The sequence below is a fragment of the Molothrus aeneus genome, chromosome 3, assembly GCF_037042795.1.
Source record: "Molothrus aeneus isolate 106 chromosome 3, BPBGC_Maene_1.0, whole genome shotgun sequence".
In the NCBI taxonomy this organism is placed as follows: domain Eukaryota; kingdom Metazoa; phylum Chordata; class Aves; order Passeriformes; family Icteridae; genus Molothrus; species Molothrus aeneus.
In genome coordinates, this window is record NC_089648.1 from 4894726 (window position 1) to 4908514 (window position 13789).

Sequence of the window (13789 nt, forward strand, 5' to 3'; positions counted from 1 at the left end):
TGCAAGACAAGGTTTTAATCATTAAAAGTTTATCAATAAGCTCTTATATACACATAGTTATACACAAAGTGGTTCACGAGTCCCTCAGCTTGGAGAGCTGTGCTGGTGAGGCCTTTGTCAGCTCACAGACACTGTTCCCATGGAAATGCCAGGATTTGGCCTTGGGGGCTTTGCTGTCCTCAGCTGGGCACTGAGAGGAGCCCATATTCATCTGCTGTATCCAGGATTTTACAGATGACTGGAGATTCCACCTGGAACAGAGAGACCAAACCATGAACTCAGCCCTGCAGGAATCTTGGGAACAGTCACTGGGAGAAATGGGCCACCTTAAACATAATCCTGGAAATGTGCCCTACTGCCAGCCCTGACCTCAGGGCGTGTCTGTACGTACCCCAAGGATGTATTGGCAAGAGTGAGGCTCCAACATGTAAATGGTCACAGCGTGAGGGGAGTCTGATTCTTTACATCTGAAAATAGAGGAAAAATTGGGAGGTTGGTAGCCAATAAGCACACATTAACATGTATTTCACTGCTGTCTGCAACATTTTATTAAGTTAACAGCTATGGCCTTCTGAGCCTTGTGACAACAGCAGCAGCTTTCCCCTCTGACCCAGGAAACAGACACAAAACATCACCTCGTAAAAGTCCACTTACTTCAATTTCACAGTCACCTGCCTTGGCTTGTCTGTCAAGTCACAAACATCTCCATTTCCATAGAAATGAGACACCATCCTGCCACAAAAGATCAGAATAGAAGAGTTTGGAAGTATCAAACACAGTTTTTAAGCAGTCAGTTCAGTGGTGCGATCCAGCACCTCGTCATTGGTCAAGTATTTAATATACTAACAAATAGCAACAAGTATAATGTACTATACTATGTATTATTATACTGTATATTATACTACTGTTCTATATAGCTATTGTATTATTATATAGCAGTAGGTTGTATTGCAGTTACTGCAGAGGGAAAGAGTTGCTCAGTGTTGAAAGATTTTTCTCTGTGCCACATCTGAAGTGCTGAATTCCTTATTTGTGATGTTGACTGGGGGGTAAATGTGAACATGCTGCTCTTGGCAGTTTATTTCACCTGTTGATAACCCAAATTTCAGGGGGCTGGGCCCTGTGTCCCAGGTGTGAGAGCCTGGTTGGTACCTGACTGTCTGGGTGCCATCCTCTCGCAGGTAGAAGGTCCTGGCCGCGTTCTTCCTCGACCACTCGATGTGCTCCTCCTTGCTCCACGTACCCACCACCACGGAGGTCTTGCCACTTTCCTTATCCTAGAACAGGAAAAGCTGATCACTACACTGTGTCCAGAGGATTGGATTTTCTTAACAGGAACTTAAAGGAACGAACAGAACTCTCTGAACACACCTCGTGGTACTGGTGGACGTATTTGCCGTAGCAGAATTCGTATTTCCACCAGCCGACGCCCTGGGGAGAGGAACAACCTCAGTGTTAGAAGGAACCAGAAAGAACCCCTAAAACAAACAGAACACCCCAAAACAAACCCATCCTTTCCCTCCAGACCCTAAACCAGCTGTTTCAGCTGTAAAACTCTGTATCTGTTAGTTAACAAAAATCCTTCATGACTAATTCTGTTACCTATTTTCATTTCACTGTGTGCTCAAATAAACTGAATTTCAACAGAAAAATTAAAGATAAAAACTAAACAAGTACACAAATTAGGATGTACTCCACATAGCTTTATTCCACATGGCTTTGCTGCTCACCCCATGGAAGCAGTAGGAGCCACTGAGGAATTCCTTGATGAGCTGCTCATCGGTCAGTTTGGAGATGTGGGTTGTCCCCACCGTTAGCAGCTGGTGGCTCCCAACAGCCACAGGCTTGTGGATGGAAGAGAATTTCTCTTCCTTTGTTGAAGGCATTTCTTCCTGCAATTAAAGGATACAATTAAGTCCCTTACAAAGTCTTACAAGTTATATAAAGTTACTGAACACTGAATCAGGTTGGCTGTTTTGGGCAATTTTAGCTGAAAGAAAGAAAATTCTACTCAAAATCTTCACACATTTGTGAACTGTAGGCTACAAATGCTACAAAAATTTAAATCAGTAGCCCACACTTGCTCTGTTTTCCTTCCAAATAGGGTGAGTTACAGATGGTTTCAACAAGCTTAAAGACCAATGAAAGACTGACATCATCTTACAAGATGTCTTAAAGATGGAAAGTAAATGAAACAAATCCTACCTCCTTAACCCTCCTAAAAGGCATCTTCAGCATTTCCTGCTGTTTCTCCAGCTGTTCCAGGTTGTGGGGTTTAAGTGGGGACCCTGGCAGGGACTGGCAGAAGATGTCATTCACAGGGGAAGCCCTGAACCTGCCCAGCAAGTTAAGAACATGTCACTGTTACACCTTCAAGTACAGGAATCAGTTCAGTGCTCTGAGCTTCTGGATCTGCTGCTGCTCAGGTGGTGCAGGTGCATCCCTGGATGAGATGCCAGGTGTACAGGGAAAGCCCCAGAGGCCGAGGCACTGCTCAGGGCTGTTCTGGGAACACACAACAGGAAAAAAGGGACACTGAACTTGGAATTTGGGTTGTGATCCCTGTGATGTCACTGGGCAGCATTCCCAGGCTGCCACCTCCACCTTTCCTTTTTTACCAAGGTGACATAAGGGGGGAAAGATGATCCTGTGTGTTTATTTTCAGTGTTTCCTGCTGGTGGCCAGGAACCCTTTGGAAGGAGGCAGCAGCTCCAGATTTTATCCTTACCAAGCAACAGAACAATTTCCCTGTGCACTTTCTATGTTTTTTTCCTACTGCTACAGAGGCTGAAAAGACTCACACATTAAACAGATAACAGTGCCACAGATAACAGAGTATGACCAAACCCACCCACATGAGAAAGTTTACAGTGGACACCAAACATTAAAAATGCTTTTTAGCACTTAGTAACTCCAACTGCCATGTGTTTACAAAATTCAGGATTCTGCCTTCAGGCCTTGTGGCCTGTTTCAGATCTCTGATTAAATACTCACTTATTCCAACATCTGTGTAAATCCAGGAATCCTGTCCATTATCCCCCCTTGTCTGTATAGCACATTCCCTTCGCAGTTCTCTTTACATCCCTTGGAAGGTCCATAGACTCAGGGGGTCCCTCAGATACGTGGTACAGTTCAGGGAAGGGGAGGAAACAAGAAACCTACACTTCATTTTTGGAAAATAACACTGAAATTGTGAATTCTCCATAAGGAAATGGCTTCTAGAGAGCTCCTCATGTTGGGAGGAGCTAAAGTCAAGGTCAAGGTTATGGTTGGAGAAGATACTTTTTGGTTTTATAGACTTTTAAAGCGTACACACATGGTATCTGCAGTCTTCAAATACCATGAAGGTGGTCCCTCAAGAAACCCCAAACTAGGAGGAGACAGAGGTGCTCTGGGCACTGTACCTGTACTTGGGGTGGTTGCAGAGCAGCGGGGTCAGGATCACCACCTCGTACTCACAGGTGGTGACTTCTGCCACGGACAGGATCTCGTGCTTGGCCTCGGGGTGGCAGATGTACATCACTGTGCTGGACCTGGGCAGGTTCTGCCTCAGGCTGCAGGGAGTGCCATTGCCCAGCTCCACAGGGTAGTAGGGAGTCATCTGCCCTTCAATGTTCTTTGTGGGGATCTGGGTGAGGGAAAGGAACAGGTCATAACCACAGGACAGCTCCTGAGACTCCTCTGAAACAAAAAATGTTATTCCTGTGTGCAGAGCAAGCATTACCAGGTTAAAATCAGACCCTGTGTGGCTGCTCAGTGTTTCTGCAACATCCAAATCATCCTGGTGTTCACCCCCAAACTGGGTTTGCCAGGCTCATCACCTGCAGCAGCACGCCCTAAAGAACCCAAAAAACTTCTGCAAAGTCACCCTGGCACCTGCACTACACCTCTCAGCATTCCCAGCCCAGGCTGCTCCTTATCCAGAGGATCCCACAGCACTGGTGGGTGTGGCTAAAGAAGTTAATGGTGTACACAAGGTAAATCCCATTTTGTCACACCTTCCAGTCTGCTCCCTTCAGGTTTGTTCCTTCGTGTTTCATCCAGCTCCCTCTTTACGACATTAATTCCCTAAAGTGGTAAATCTCTGTCCTGAAATTAGCTGGAGTCCCTGGCTTCCCAAAGTGCCCAAACCCATAAACTGACTCTTTTTTACCCTGTTGCTTGAGCTGCTGAAGGTTTTCAGCGCTGAACAGGCAGGGGTCTGTGCTAAAAGACAGAGGTGTTTCCTGGGGTCAGAACACTCCAGGGATCCAGGACCTCTCTGCCCCTCACCTGCTCTGGCTTTCAAGCCACATCACCCTGTCCCAGGCCACTGACTCCTCCCAGAAACTGCTCCACCACCAGTGAAGACACTCACGAGATTAAGGAACCAACACGCCCTTGCCTGATAAGAGATTCCAGGAAATCCTGACATGGCAAGTGCATCATAAATACTGCCCAAGAAAAAGGCAATAAAGGACTTCATTTCCTCTGAAGCTGAAGGAAAAAAAGCTGCACTGCAAAACACTTGGTTTTCTTGGCTTTCCAAGAGGCACAGCTGCCACTGCCACCAGAACAGCCCCGTTCTGCCCCCACTTGACTTTCAAAATGCTCCTCAGGCATGGGTACTGCTGAGAACACGACACAACCACCACCCTGGGCTATTCCAAAGGCCACAGACACAAAAACTTCATTTCAGCATGAAAATTAAGGGGAACTGGCAACAAAGTCCAACCTGCTCTCACTAATTCCAAACTCTAGCTTGCTTCAGGTACTCCCATTGCTCTGCTATAGAACCAGCTGCTCAAGCGTTGAGTTCTGGGGCCTAAACAAGTGGGGAAGTCCTTTAAGGGGAAAGGGAAACATAGACTGTTATGGGATGGGTCAGCAAGTCAGCTCCATCTCTTAGGGATTTTGTGCTGTAGGGCTTTGATGAATGTAAGTAATTTGAGCAGCAAGACTAAATAAATTTTCTGAGCTGGGACTGATAATTAAAAGCAAGAGAAGTGCAGCTCAGGAACAGTTCCATTTCTTGATATTCATTTTGGGAGGGGACTAATTACATAATCTTATCATTAGATTGGATATTAGAAAGAAATTCCTCCCTGTGAGGGTGGGGAGGCCCTGGCACAGGTTCCCCAGAGAAGCTGTGGCTGCCCCATCCCTGGAAGTGTCCAAGGCCAGGCAGGATGAGGGATATTGGAAGGTGTCCGTGGCACTGGATATCTCAGAGGTCCCCTCCAACACAACCCATTCTGGGATTCTATGATCATATATAAATTGCACTATAAATCCACTATTGATGGCAGAAGTTAAAACAGATGGTTTTCACTTGCCTCTTTTGCACCGTCTTTGGAATTTTCCTTCTCTTCTTGATCTAGGGAATAATTAAGAATGGGGTAAGTTTGTGCACTTGAAAAAAAAAAAAGGAATTTCACAGAGAAGCTTTTCTGGTTTGTGTATTTGCTGGTGCTTTACACACTGCCAAGAGCCACTTGCAGGTGCAAAAGAGGAAAGAAAGGAAATAACCAGTGATCTGAGGCCCACAGCAAACAGAGCAAAATACACTTCAGTTCATCACAAAACCACCTGGAGCTGGTAGGACAGGCCAAATCCAGCCCTGACACCGAGGCAGGGCTGCAGAACACGTCACTGCAGCTGTTTGGGAAGGGTGGGAATTGGACAGGAAACAAGCAGGTGCTTTGGAAGGAGCAGGAGCTGCCAGATAGGAAGCAGGGAAAGGACGCAGGACACAATCTGCCACCTAAGCAGGAAGGGCAGAGGGACAACAGCCTGACAGCCCCAGCTATGGTCACCTGAGGTCCCATCAGGCTTCAACATCCAGCCCCACAAAAAGGGTGATTCAGATCAAACATTCTGTGCTCTGTGCAGCAGCAGCAGCAGAACGAGGCAGCCCTGCACAGAGACTGCACCCACCCACCCAGAAAGGCCAAACAAGGCACGTTCTGAAGCCCTGGTTCTTTCCAGGACTAAGATCCCTCACTCAGGGCTGCAGCCAGAGATCCAGAAGCGGGATGAACAGCACTAAATCCCCCCAGGAGACTGCAGCATTGCAGCTCATCACTTCCAGGAAAACAATGGTGTCTGCCTTTCACACACTGGCCTAGAATGAAACAAACACCCCAGCCTAGGTGATGTTTTTCTATTCTATTTCTGTTCAATTCTGTTCTGTTCTATTCTGTTCAATTCTGAATGAACACTTAGTCTGTGGATTTGGAAGATTTCTTTCAACTAATTTACAGGCAAAAAATGCTCCAAAAATCAGTTATTCTAAACTGCCCCTTGAGCTTGGGGCTCAGCGACCTCATTTCCACCCAAGTCCCAGTCTAGGCACTTGAATATTTCTGAGGATCTGTGCCAGGTTCCCTGAAAAAATGGCTCTCAAACTGGTCAGACAGCAATAATTAAAACACAAAAAATTAATTATCAGCAGAATGAAATAATCTAAAACACACCTGGTTCTGACAACGGGTTCTTCATTATCATATTCCCCAGGTAGTATTCTTGGATGTTTATTTTCTACAATCAAAAAAAAAAAAATCAGTTACCACTTTCTAAGTTTTTTCAGGGAATTCAATGTTGCACACAGATAAAAGAAGTTATAAAAGAAAGGCCTCATGAAATCAGGCCTTGCTTTGCTGAAGTGCCAAAGCTAGTCTGTCACTTTTAAGTGCAGACAGCTTGCAAGTTCCTATACAAAATAATTTTGGGAATGAGAGTTCATTAACCCAACAATCTGCTTCTAGGGTGAAGAACAAATGGCATCTGTAATAACAAGAGATCTGTCTCATAAGAATCAGTAAAAAAGTATGTAAACTAACTAAAAATACGGAAGTTTAATAGATATGCAAAATACCGTGTACTGAGCAGTCAACTAAGCGTATGTTGTCAACCAGTAAGATGTGACACAGTGCCTTCTGATAATCCTATAAAACATATCCTGTACAATAAAGATGCAGTTTTTCTGCATGAGGAAAATGGAATCATGGCTAAATTATTACAGAAACTCAAGTCTGCTGGAGGAGTTCAGCAGGACTGTGCCAGTGGGAAGGGGGTTGTGAGCAGCCTACCTGCCCCGTCTCCTTCTCCTCGTGGTACTGACGGATGTGCTTCCCATGGCACACCTCGTAAGTCCAGTAAGATTCAATCTGAGAAATAAAATACATTTTAAAAATTATCTTTACACCACAAAACCACTCAGATGTTGGCTTGAGCACCCTCAAAAACAAGAGCACAGACGAGTGGTCTCAGTGTTGCCCAAACAAACACAACAGAAAACACTTCCTTGACTTTCACACAAATAAAACAAAGGAAAAAATTAAATTAAAAAATAAAAATTCATATTTTTAACTGCTACCATAGCTACTTATTTATCTGAATTTTGACATCTTTAATCACACAGAATTTTGTCAGCAATATTAAGGCATAAAATTGTAAAGACCTTGTTTCAGACTGTATTAGTATCTCATTTACTACCCTAAAACCTTGACATGGACTGGCCTGTAACCTTTTAATTGGCATTTAATGAACAGGACAAAAGTAACATACTCTATAGGAACAGCTGCTTTGCTTAAAGAGAGGCTCCAGCAGTTCCCCTGGAGTAGGACCTTTATAGTCCTTTTCTTCTTCCTGCAACAAAAGGACATCTCATGATATTGAGACTGACAGCGTAAAGACTCAGGTACAGTTTATATTTACAGAATAACTCCTGAACTCACCTCGTTGCCACTGGCTATCAATGGCAGGAGACACTTGTACTTCTCTTTATCCACAGTGGTCATGATGATGTAATTGTCCTCCTTGTACAAGACACCAGTGGTCGGCTGAGAAAATAACCAACCCATGTATCAGCCAGGCACGGGCTTTTTAATGCTACTCATTAGAAACACCCCTGAATTCCTGAGCGGTGTTCCAGACTGTATTAGTTTCAGCTCCCAGAGTATTTCCTGGGATTTAATTATACCACAAGACTCGAGTTTGGTGGTTTAGCTGGCTGAGAGCTGCTTGCTGCTGCCTTCGCTTTGGACCTTCTACTTCCAACCATATCCTCGATCCCTTCCAGATCCCAAATCCCTTCCAGATCCACAATCCCTCCCATATCCCCAATCCCTTCCAGATGCCTGATCCCCTCCTGATTCCAGATCCCTGATCCCCTCCAGATCCCCAATCCCTTCCAGATCCCTGATCCCCTCCCGATAGATCCCCGATCCCCTCCATGCCCCCCTCACTTCTGCTCTCCCATTTCAGACCTTTATTACAGCCCCCAGCCCCAGCCATCCCCCTTCACCCCCAGCTCTCCCCCCTCCGCTTTCGGCACAGAATCCCCCGGGATTCTCTCCCAGCTGCCGGGCTCCCTCCGGCGGCGGGCCAGCCCCACCCGAGCCCCCCTGATCGCCGAGGCGGCTCCGAGCCCTCCGCGGGCGGCGCGGCCGTGCGGGCCCTGCGGCGAGGGGGGAGCTCACCAGGCTGAGCTCGGTGCCGGGCCAGTTCACCCTGAACGGGATGTCGTCGCTGAGCTGCGGGAGCGCTCGGCCGCCCTCGGCCACCGCGGCCACGGCCGCCAGGAGCCCGCAGAGCAGCGCCGGGGCCGGGCAGGGCGGCCGCAGCTCGCAGCCCCTCCGCGGGGCCGGGGCCGGGCTCGGCGGCCGCAGCCCGCAGCCCCTCATGCCGGCCGGCGGCTCCGCCGAGGCCGCGCCGCGCCGCCGCCACGTCGGCTTCCGGCAGCCGCGATCAACAACCGGGGCAGCGCCCGCCGCCAGCAGCGGCATCCGGGGCAGCGCTCGCCGCCGCAGGTGAGGGGCCGGGCGCGGAGAGAGCCAAGGACCGGGCTGGGGGAGTGATGGAAGTGAGCGATGGAAGTAATTTAGTGAGTGAAGTGAGTGAAGTGAGTGAGTGAGTGAGTGAGTGAGTGAGTGAGTAGAAGCGTGAGGGAGTGAGGAATTTGAATGAGGAGTGTAAGTGAGGGAATGAGTGTGAGGGAGGAGTGTGAGGGAGGCAGGAGTGTGAATGAGGGAATGAGTGAGCGAGGGGTAAAATGGGGGCGAGTAAGAGGAGGGGGGGAATGGGATGCGAGTAATTAACTTTGGTCATCAATGGCAGCGCTAAGGGTTAAACGTAATCACCAGGTACGAGGTTACGAGTGTAAAAGAGCACTTCAGGGGCTCCTCTGTGTGTTTCTCTATACACCTGTGTGTGTGTGTGTATCTATACACCCGAGAACCCAAACAGTCTTCACATCAGAGCAGGTTAGGCCAGTCCCATCTGATCCATGGGAAACATGGAGCAGATAAATAATTGGAGGATGTAAGAGTGAGAAATTAATTGGCCATGCTACAGAGAATGCCCTTATTACAGACCCTTGGAGTTATTCTGGTTGGAAAATACCTTGGAGATGATGGATGCTAACCCTTAAGTCTGGATTTCCCTCTCCCTCCTCTCTGCATTATCTTCTGTAAATAGTCAGGGATGTGCCTGTTGTTTCCCCAGACACTGTTTGAGAACAGGTTTAGCAGTGGCTTTGTATGCGTGGTTGTGTAGTGAAGCCTACAGATATGAATTTGTATTTGCATAAATAGAGACTGAGTTTAACCAGTCAGGAAAAAAATGAAGCCTAAATGGCCTAAAATTTTTAAGGTAGCAGATCTGGAAGGCTTTTGGTAGGGACCAAAGCTGGGGGCAGAGCAGTGGCTTTAATCCCACACAGCAAGAACAAATGTATCTATTTATATTTCCCATGCTTTAATTAATCCCTAATGTGCCACAGTTTATATGTGTGTTGTCACTCTCAGCCCCAAGAACAATTTTACAGCGAGGCACACACCTCGATGTTGCCCCTCACACAGACACACTTTAAACATAACATTTCTGGAAATTTCCAACCTCGTTAGTCATTGTAATGCTTTTTTATTGCACTGAAATCCTACACAGGAACGTGTATTATTGCAATGGTTTATGCATTTAAGAAGCAAAGAACCAACAAAATCTTGGAGGCAAAGACAGAGAATGTGGAGCTACACAGAATCACAGTACTTAAATAATTAGCATTTTAAAGGGAGGATCAGCCCTGATGGTTCTGGATCCCCTGCCCTCTTTTAAGGAACAAGGATAAGTCTTTGAGGAAAGAATTTTTAAATCTAAAAAGAATTTTCAAGAAAGCAGAGAGTGCAATTGCACACTTTTATCTTTACAAATATAAACCAGGAAGATGTAAAGAACAGGAAAGGTCAACCTTTTTTAGGGGAAAACCACACTTTTTTTGCAATTACTGATGCAGAATCCAGGTTTCCAAGCTGCTACTAAACACACATTCCCTGGATGAGAAAACAGGTTGTTACGTGGTGTTTGGAACAGGACCATTTATATTAAGATATAAAAATATACTCGGTTAAAAGTTAATAAAAATAAAGAGTTTTGAGGAGCATGACAAGTCCATGTTGGGACGGATTGCATCAGGAAGCCTACCAGCCTAAACTGGGGCTTCCCAACCCTCTTGGGATGTCCATACACACCCCTAAGGTTACTGGAGAGAGGGTTCCTCCCTTAGTTACCTTCTGTTGGTGAAACTAAAATCTATCCTTGCAGCTGGGATTTTCAAAGAGATGGGGGCCACAACAGCACCTGAAGTAACAGAGATGAAAGTTGCTCTTCTTGCTGTGTTGTGACTTCAAGTCAGGCTCTTAGTTAATTTTAGTATTTTGGAGTTATTCTTGGTATTAGGATTAAAAATTAAAACGAGGCACTGACGGGTTATGGCTTGTTTGAGTCAGAGTGCCCAGAGCTTTGGTTTTCAGGGCTTGACATCAGCAGCCAAGGAAAGGAATTATCTCCTTTACAATAAAATGGTTTATCCTCTGCATTTAAGGATAAAGTAACATATAAAGGGTGAGATGACTAATTCAGTGGTGCAACTTCATTTCAGAGGAGTTGAATGTTGATATAAATGTTCTACTACACAATTTAGGCCAACCACTTAAAATTCCTGCACTGTGGTCTGGGACCAGAAAAAACTATCACTTAAATCTTAAGGAACTTGTCTCTGCATGCCAATTTTGACCCCAAAAATATTCTAAAGATTTATTTTAAACCTGAAATAATAATAAAACATAAAGAGAAGTTTAGGTGGTTGTCTTGAGGTGTAGTCTTTGGATGAAAAGCCGAGATATTTGGATTTGAACTTAGAAGACTTTTGTTGCTCTCCTTTCTTGAGAAAGAATGGGAGAATGATTTTGGCAGTTTTAAGTAACCAACTCCTATTCTGAATGCAGCATTAATTAAGATATGCAGCACTAATTAGGACAGCACAATGCAGAGGAGCATTCCTCCCAGGCATCAGAACACCAGAACCAGGCCTGTTACGAGGTCACTTCACAGACAGTTGAGGTTTTGGTGCTTGTTCAAGAGCTCCTTGACCAGTGTCTCTAAGGAGAAGAGGTGCTCGTCCACATCCTCGGGCACGAGGTTCCTGATGGAGTTGGCCAGCTCAAACAGGTACTCGGTGTTCCTGCCGCTGGGCCCGGCGGCGCCCAGGATCTGGCGCGCGATGTCCTCGAGCGGCGCGGGGCCCAGGTAGTTGGGGTTGTCGCGGGTGCCGATGTAGAGCAGCACGTCGAAGGGCTGCACCGACGGGTCCTTGGGGTAGAAGATCACCGTGGTGGTCCTGTAGCCGCCCTTCTCCCGGAAATCCAGGTAGGCTTTCACCTCTCCCTCCTTCCCGGCTGGTAATCGGTAGGCGACGCCCCACACGCTGCCCTGGCCGAGGAGAGGTGGTCAGAGGGATACTCGGGAATCCTTGCATTTAGGCAAAGCTTTCAGGAAACTGATTTCCCGCCCTTCTGCTGCTTTTTGCAGGGTTTGTAAGAGTCCCAAAGTATTCAGTCCCTGCTTTATTCAGGCAATTATCAGTGATCATCCTCTTTCTGCTATTTGGGGGTTATTCTTTATATTAGGATTAAAAATTAAAACGAGCACTGACGGGTTATGGCTTGTTTGAGTCAGAGTGCCCAGAGCTTTGGTTTTCAGGGCTTGACATCAGCAGCCAAGGGAAGGAATTATTTCCTTTACAATAAAATGGTTTATTCTCTGCATTTAAGGTTTTCCTAACAGAGCAACTTCCTGTTTTGTTAATATCTGGAGTAGTAAATAGCCTCAATACAGGCCACTAAGGAGCTGGCAAAAAGGACACAGAGTTTCTCTCTGACCTCATAAGATTTATGTCTGAAAATGACAAATGTAAATAATGCTGAATTTGAAGGAATTTTGATCAGGTTCCTTGTGTTTAGTGACAGTTTGGTAAGGACCTGAGGGTCACCTACACCTGTTACACACCTGAACTGGTGTGGTGTGCTGAGATACCTTCACAAGTTGGTCAAGCCTTGTGAAACTGAAATTAAAGCAATTACATTTATCATTCAATGCTGATATCAAATCATGTATGTTTGATATATCTTTCTATCAAATTCTACATCTCACAACTGGATAGCCAAAGTGATTATTCCAGAATATACTTTAAAATATCCCTGTGGTAATAACAGACCCAAACTACTTCCAGTTTATACTGATTATTTGAAACAATCGTTGCTGTAACTCTGGGAAACACTGAGAGAACTTTTCCCTTAAGATAAGACAGTTATCTGCTCGCAGAAAAGCAAAAATTAATGAGTGGAAATGCAACAAGACATTCTGTACAACAGTACTGTACCTCAGCATCTTCAACCAGGGTCACAACTCTTCCAGGCTAAAATTTAAAAGATGAAATCATCATTCAGTCAGAGGCTTTTTCCCTAAATCATGAGCAAAACCAAACCAAAACAAGAAAAAAACAAGGAACAAGGAATGAAACGCTCAGAGAACTAATCCAGCACAATTCCAGTAAGGTCCAGATCCAGTGTAAGTATTTTTGGAGAGTAGCTTTGGATGTGTATTAGATAAAATAAACAACATGTTAAATTATGGGTGGACAGTGCCTGTGACACAAAAATTAAAAGCAGTCAGAAATTGGGAGGGTTTGAATGTCCTTGCTTTACATGTGCTGTCCAGACTCAATTCCACTGCAATTAAAAACAGTGACAATTAATTAACAATACAACAAAAGTGATAATTAAAAGTTTCATTAATGTAAAACTATCCTCAAGGAGCCCTTGGAGCCTCACTGGACAGAGGGAGGATACCTTCCAAATGGCTTGTTTTCCCCAGGAAGTTAATTCTTGTAGGAAAAAGTAAGGAGCCAGTTTGTACATACTGGAAATAAAATAGTTGAAGTTTGTTGTATAAAACTTTAAAACATAAAACCCTATGTTGAACTACATCTGCAGTTTAAAATTGCTGCTTTTGGTATCAAATTAGTTCTCTCCCAGCGTGAGCAATTTATTCCTGACCTGACTGATAAAATAAGGCAATAAAGCTACATGAACACTAAATGACTCCTATTTCCTGAGGAGAAATGAGTCTGTTCCCCTGATACACCAAAGATAACTTCAGTGTTCCTTTTGGACTGTTTTTCCCATAGTCATTGATAGTTCTCTAACTTGTGCACTTGCAATGGGTCACGAAGATTTTTGTGAATTGTGGATTAAAGAGACATTCTGTGGTGGATGGAAATCAGCTTTCTTGTCCTTACTAGGAATGTCTGTACCTGTAGCCTAAATTAATTAAATTCATTTAAATCTGATTTGATTTAATATGAAAGGCAGTACTGAGGAGAACTTCAGGTGGGTTGTGTGAAGGAAGAAGGATCTGTTTGCCTAAGGAAGGGCAGGATATTGACTTAATTTCTTGCAAAGTCCTTGTCTTG

The 13789-nt window shown here is 45.2% G+C and overlaps 3 protein-coding genes across 3 annotated transcripts in view; 1 reads left to right on the forward strand and 2 right to left on the reverse strand.

The window, feature by feature from the left end:
- On the reverse strand, positions 1 to 8768 carry ERLEC1 (endoplasmic reticulum lectin 1). Its single transcript, XM_066546079.1, has 14 exons — positions 8463 to 8768; positions 7719 to 7823; positions 7549 to 7629; positions 7071 to 7148; positions 6456 to 6519; positions 5316 to 5356; positions 3405 to 3628; positions 2206 to 2335; positions 1731 to 1892; positions 1372 to 1431; positions 1153 to 1277; positions 655 to 732; positions 392 to 467; positions 1 to 251 (listed from the first exon to the last, which is right to left on the reverse strand). The coding sequence occupies exons 1-14, from the start codon at positions 8766 to 8768 to the stop codon at positions 180 to 182; spliced, it is 1602 nt and encodes a 533-aa protein (XP_066402176.1). The 3' UTR covers positions 1 to 179.
- ASB3 (ankyrin repeat and SOCS box containing 3) overlaps positions 8750 to 13789 on the forward strand; it is a 14312-nt gene continuing 9272 nt past the window's right edge. The window contains exon 1 of the mRNA XM_066546077.1: positions 8750 to 8792. The gene's annotated coding sequence lies outside the window, so the exon portion shown is untranslated. The remainder of the gene's footprint in view (positions 8793 to 13789) is intronic.
- CHAC2 (ChaC glutathione specific gamma-glutamylcyclotransferase 2) overlaps positions 9888 to 13789 on the reverse strand; it is a 4825-nt gene continuing 923 nt past the window's right edge. The window contains exons 2-3 of the mRNA XM_066546073.1: positions 12698 to 12733; positions 9888 to 11748 (exon numbers count right to left, since the gene is read on the reverse strand). Of these exons, the coding sequence (XP_066402170.1) occupies positions 11365 to 11748; positions 12698 to 12733 (420 nt within the window). The 3' untranslated portion in view covers positions 9888 to 11364. The remainder of the gene's footprint in view (positions 11749 to 12697; positions 12734 to 13789) is intronic.

Coding starts and splice junctions, on each gene's coding strand:
- ERLEC1 (XM_066546079.1), bottom strand. CDS start 8,768: ATGCCGCTGCTGGCGGCGGGCGCTGCCCCGGTTGTTGATCGCGGCTGC. Junction 7,149..7,548: donor AAAGCAGCTGTTCCTATAGA/GTATGTTACTTT, acceptor TTTATTTCTCAG/ATTGAATCTTACTGGACTTA. Junction 6,520..7,070: donor AGGAGAAGGAGACGGGGCAG/GTAGGCTGCTCA, acceptor TTTTGATTGTAG/AAAATAAACATCCAAGAATA.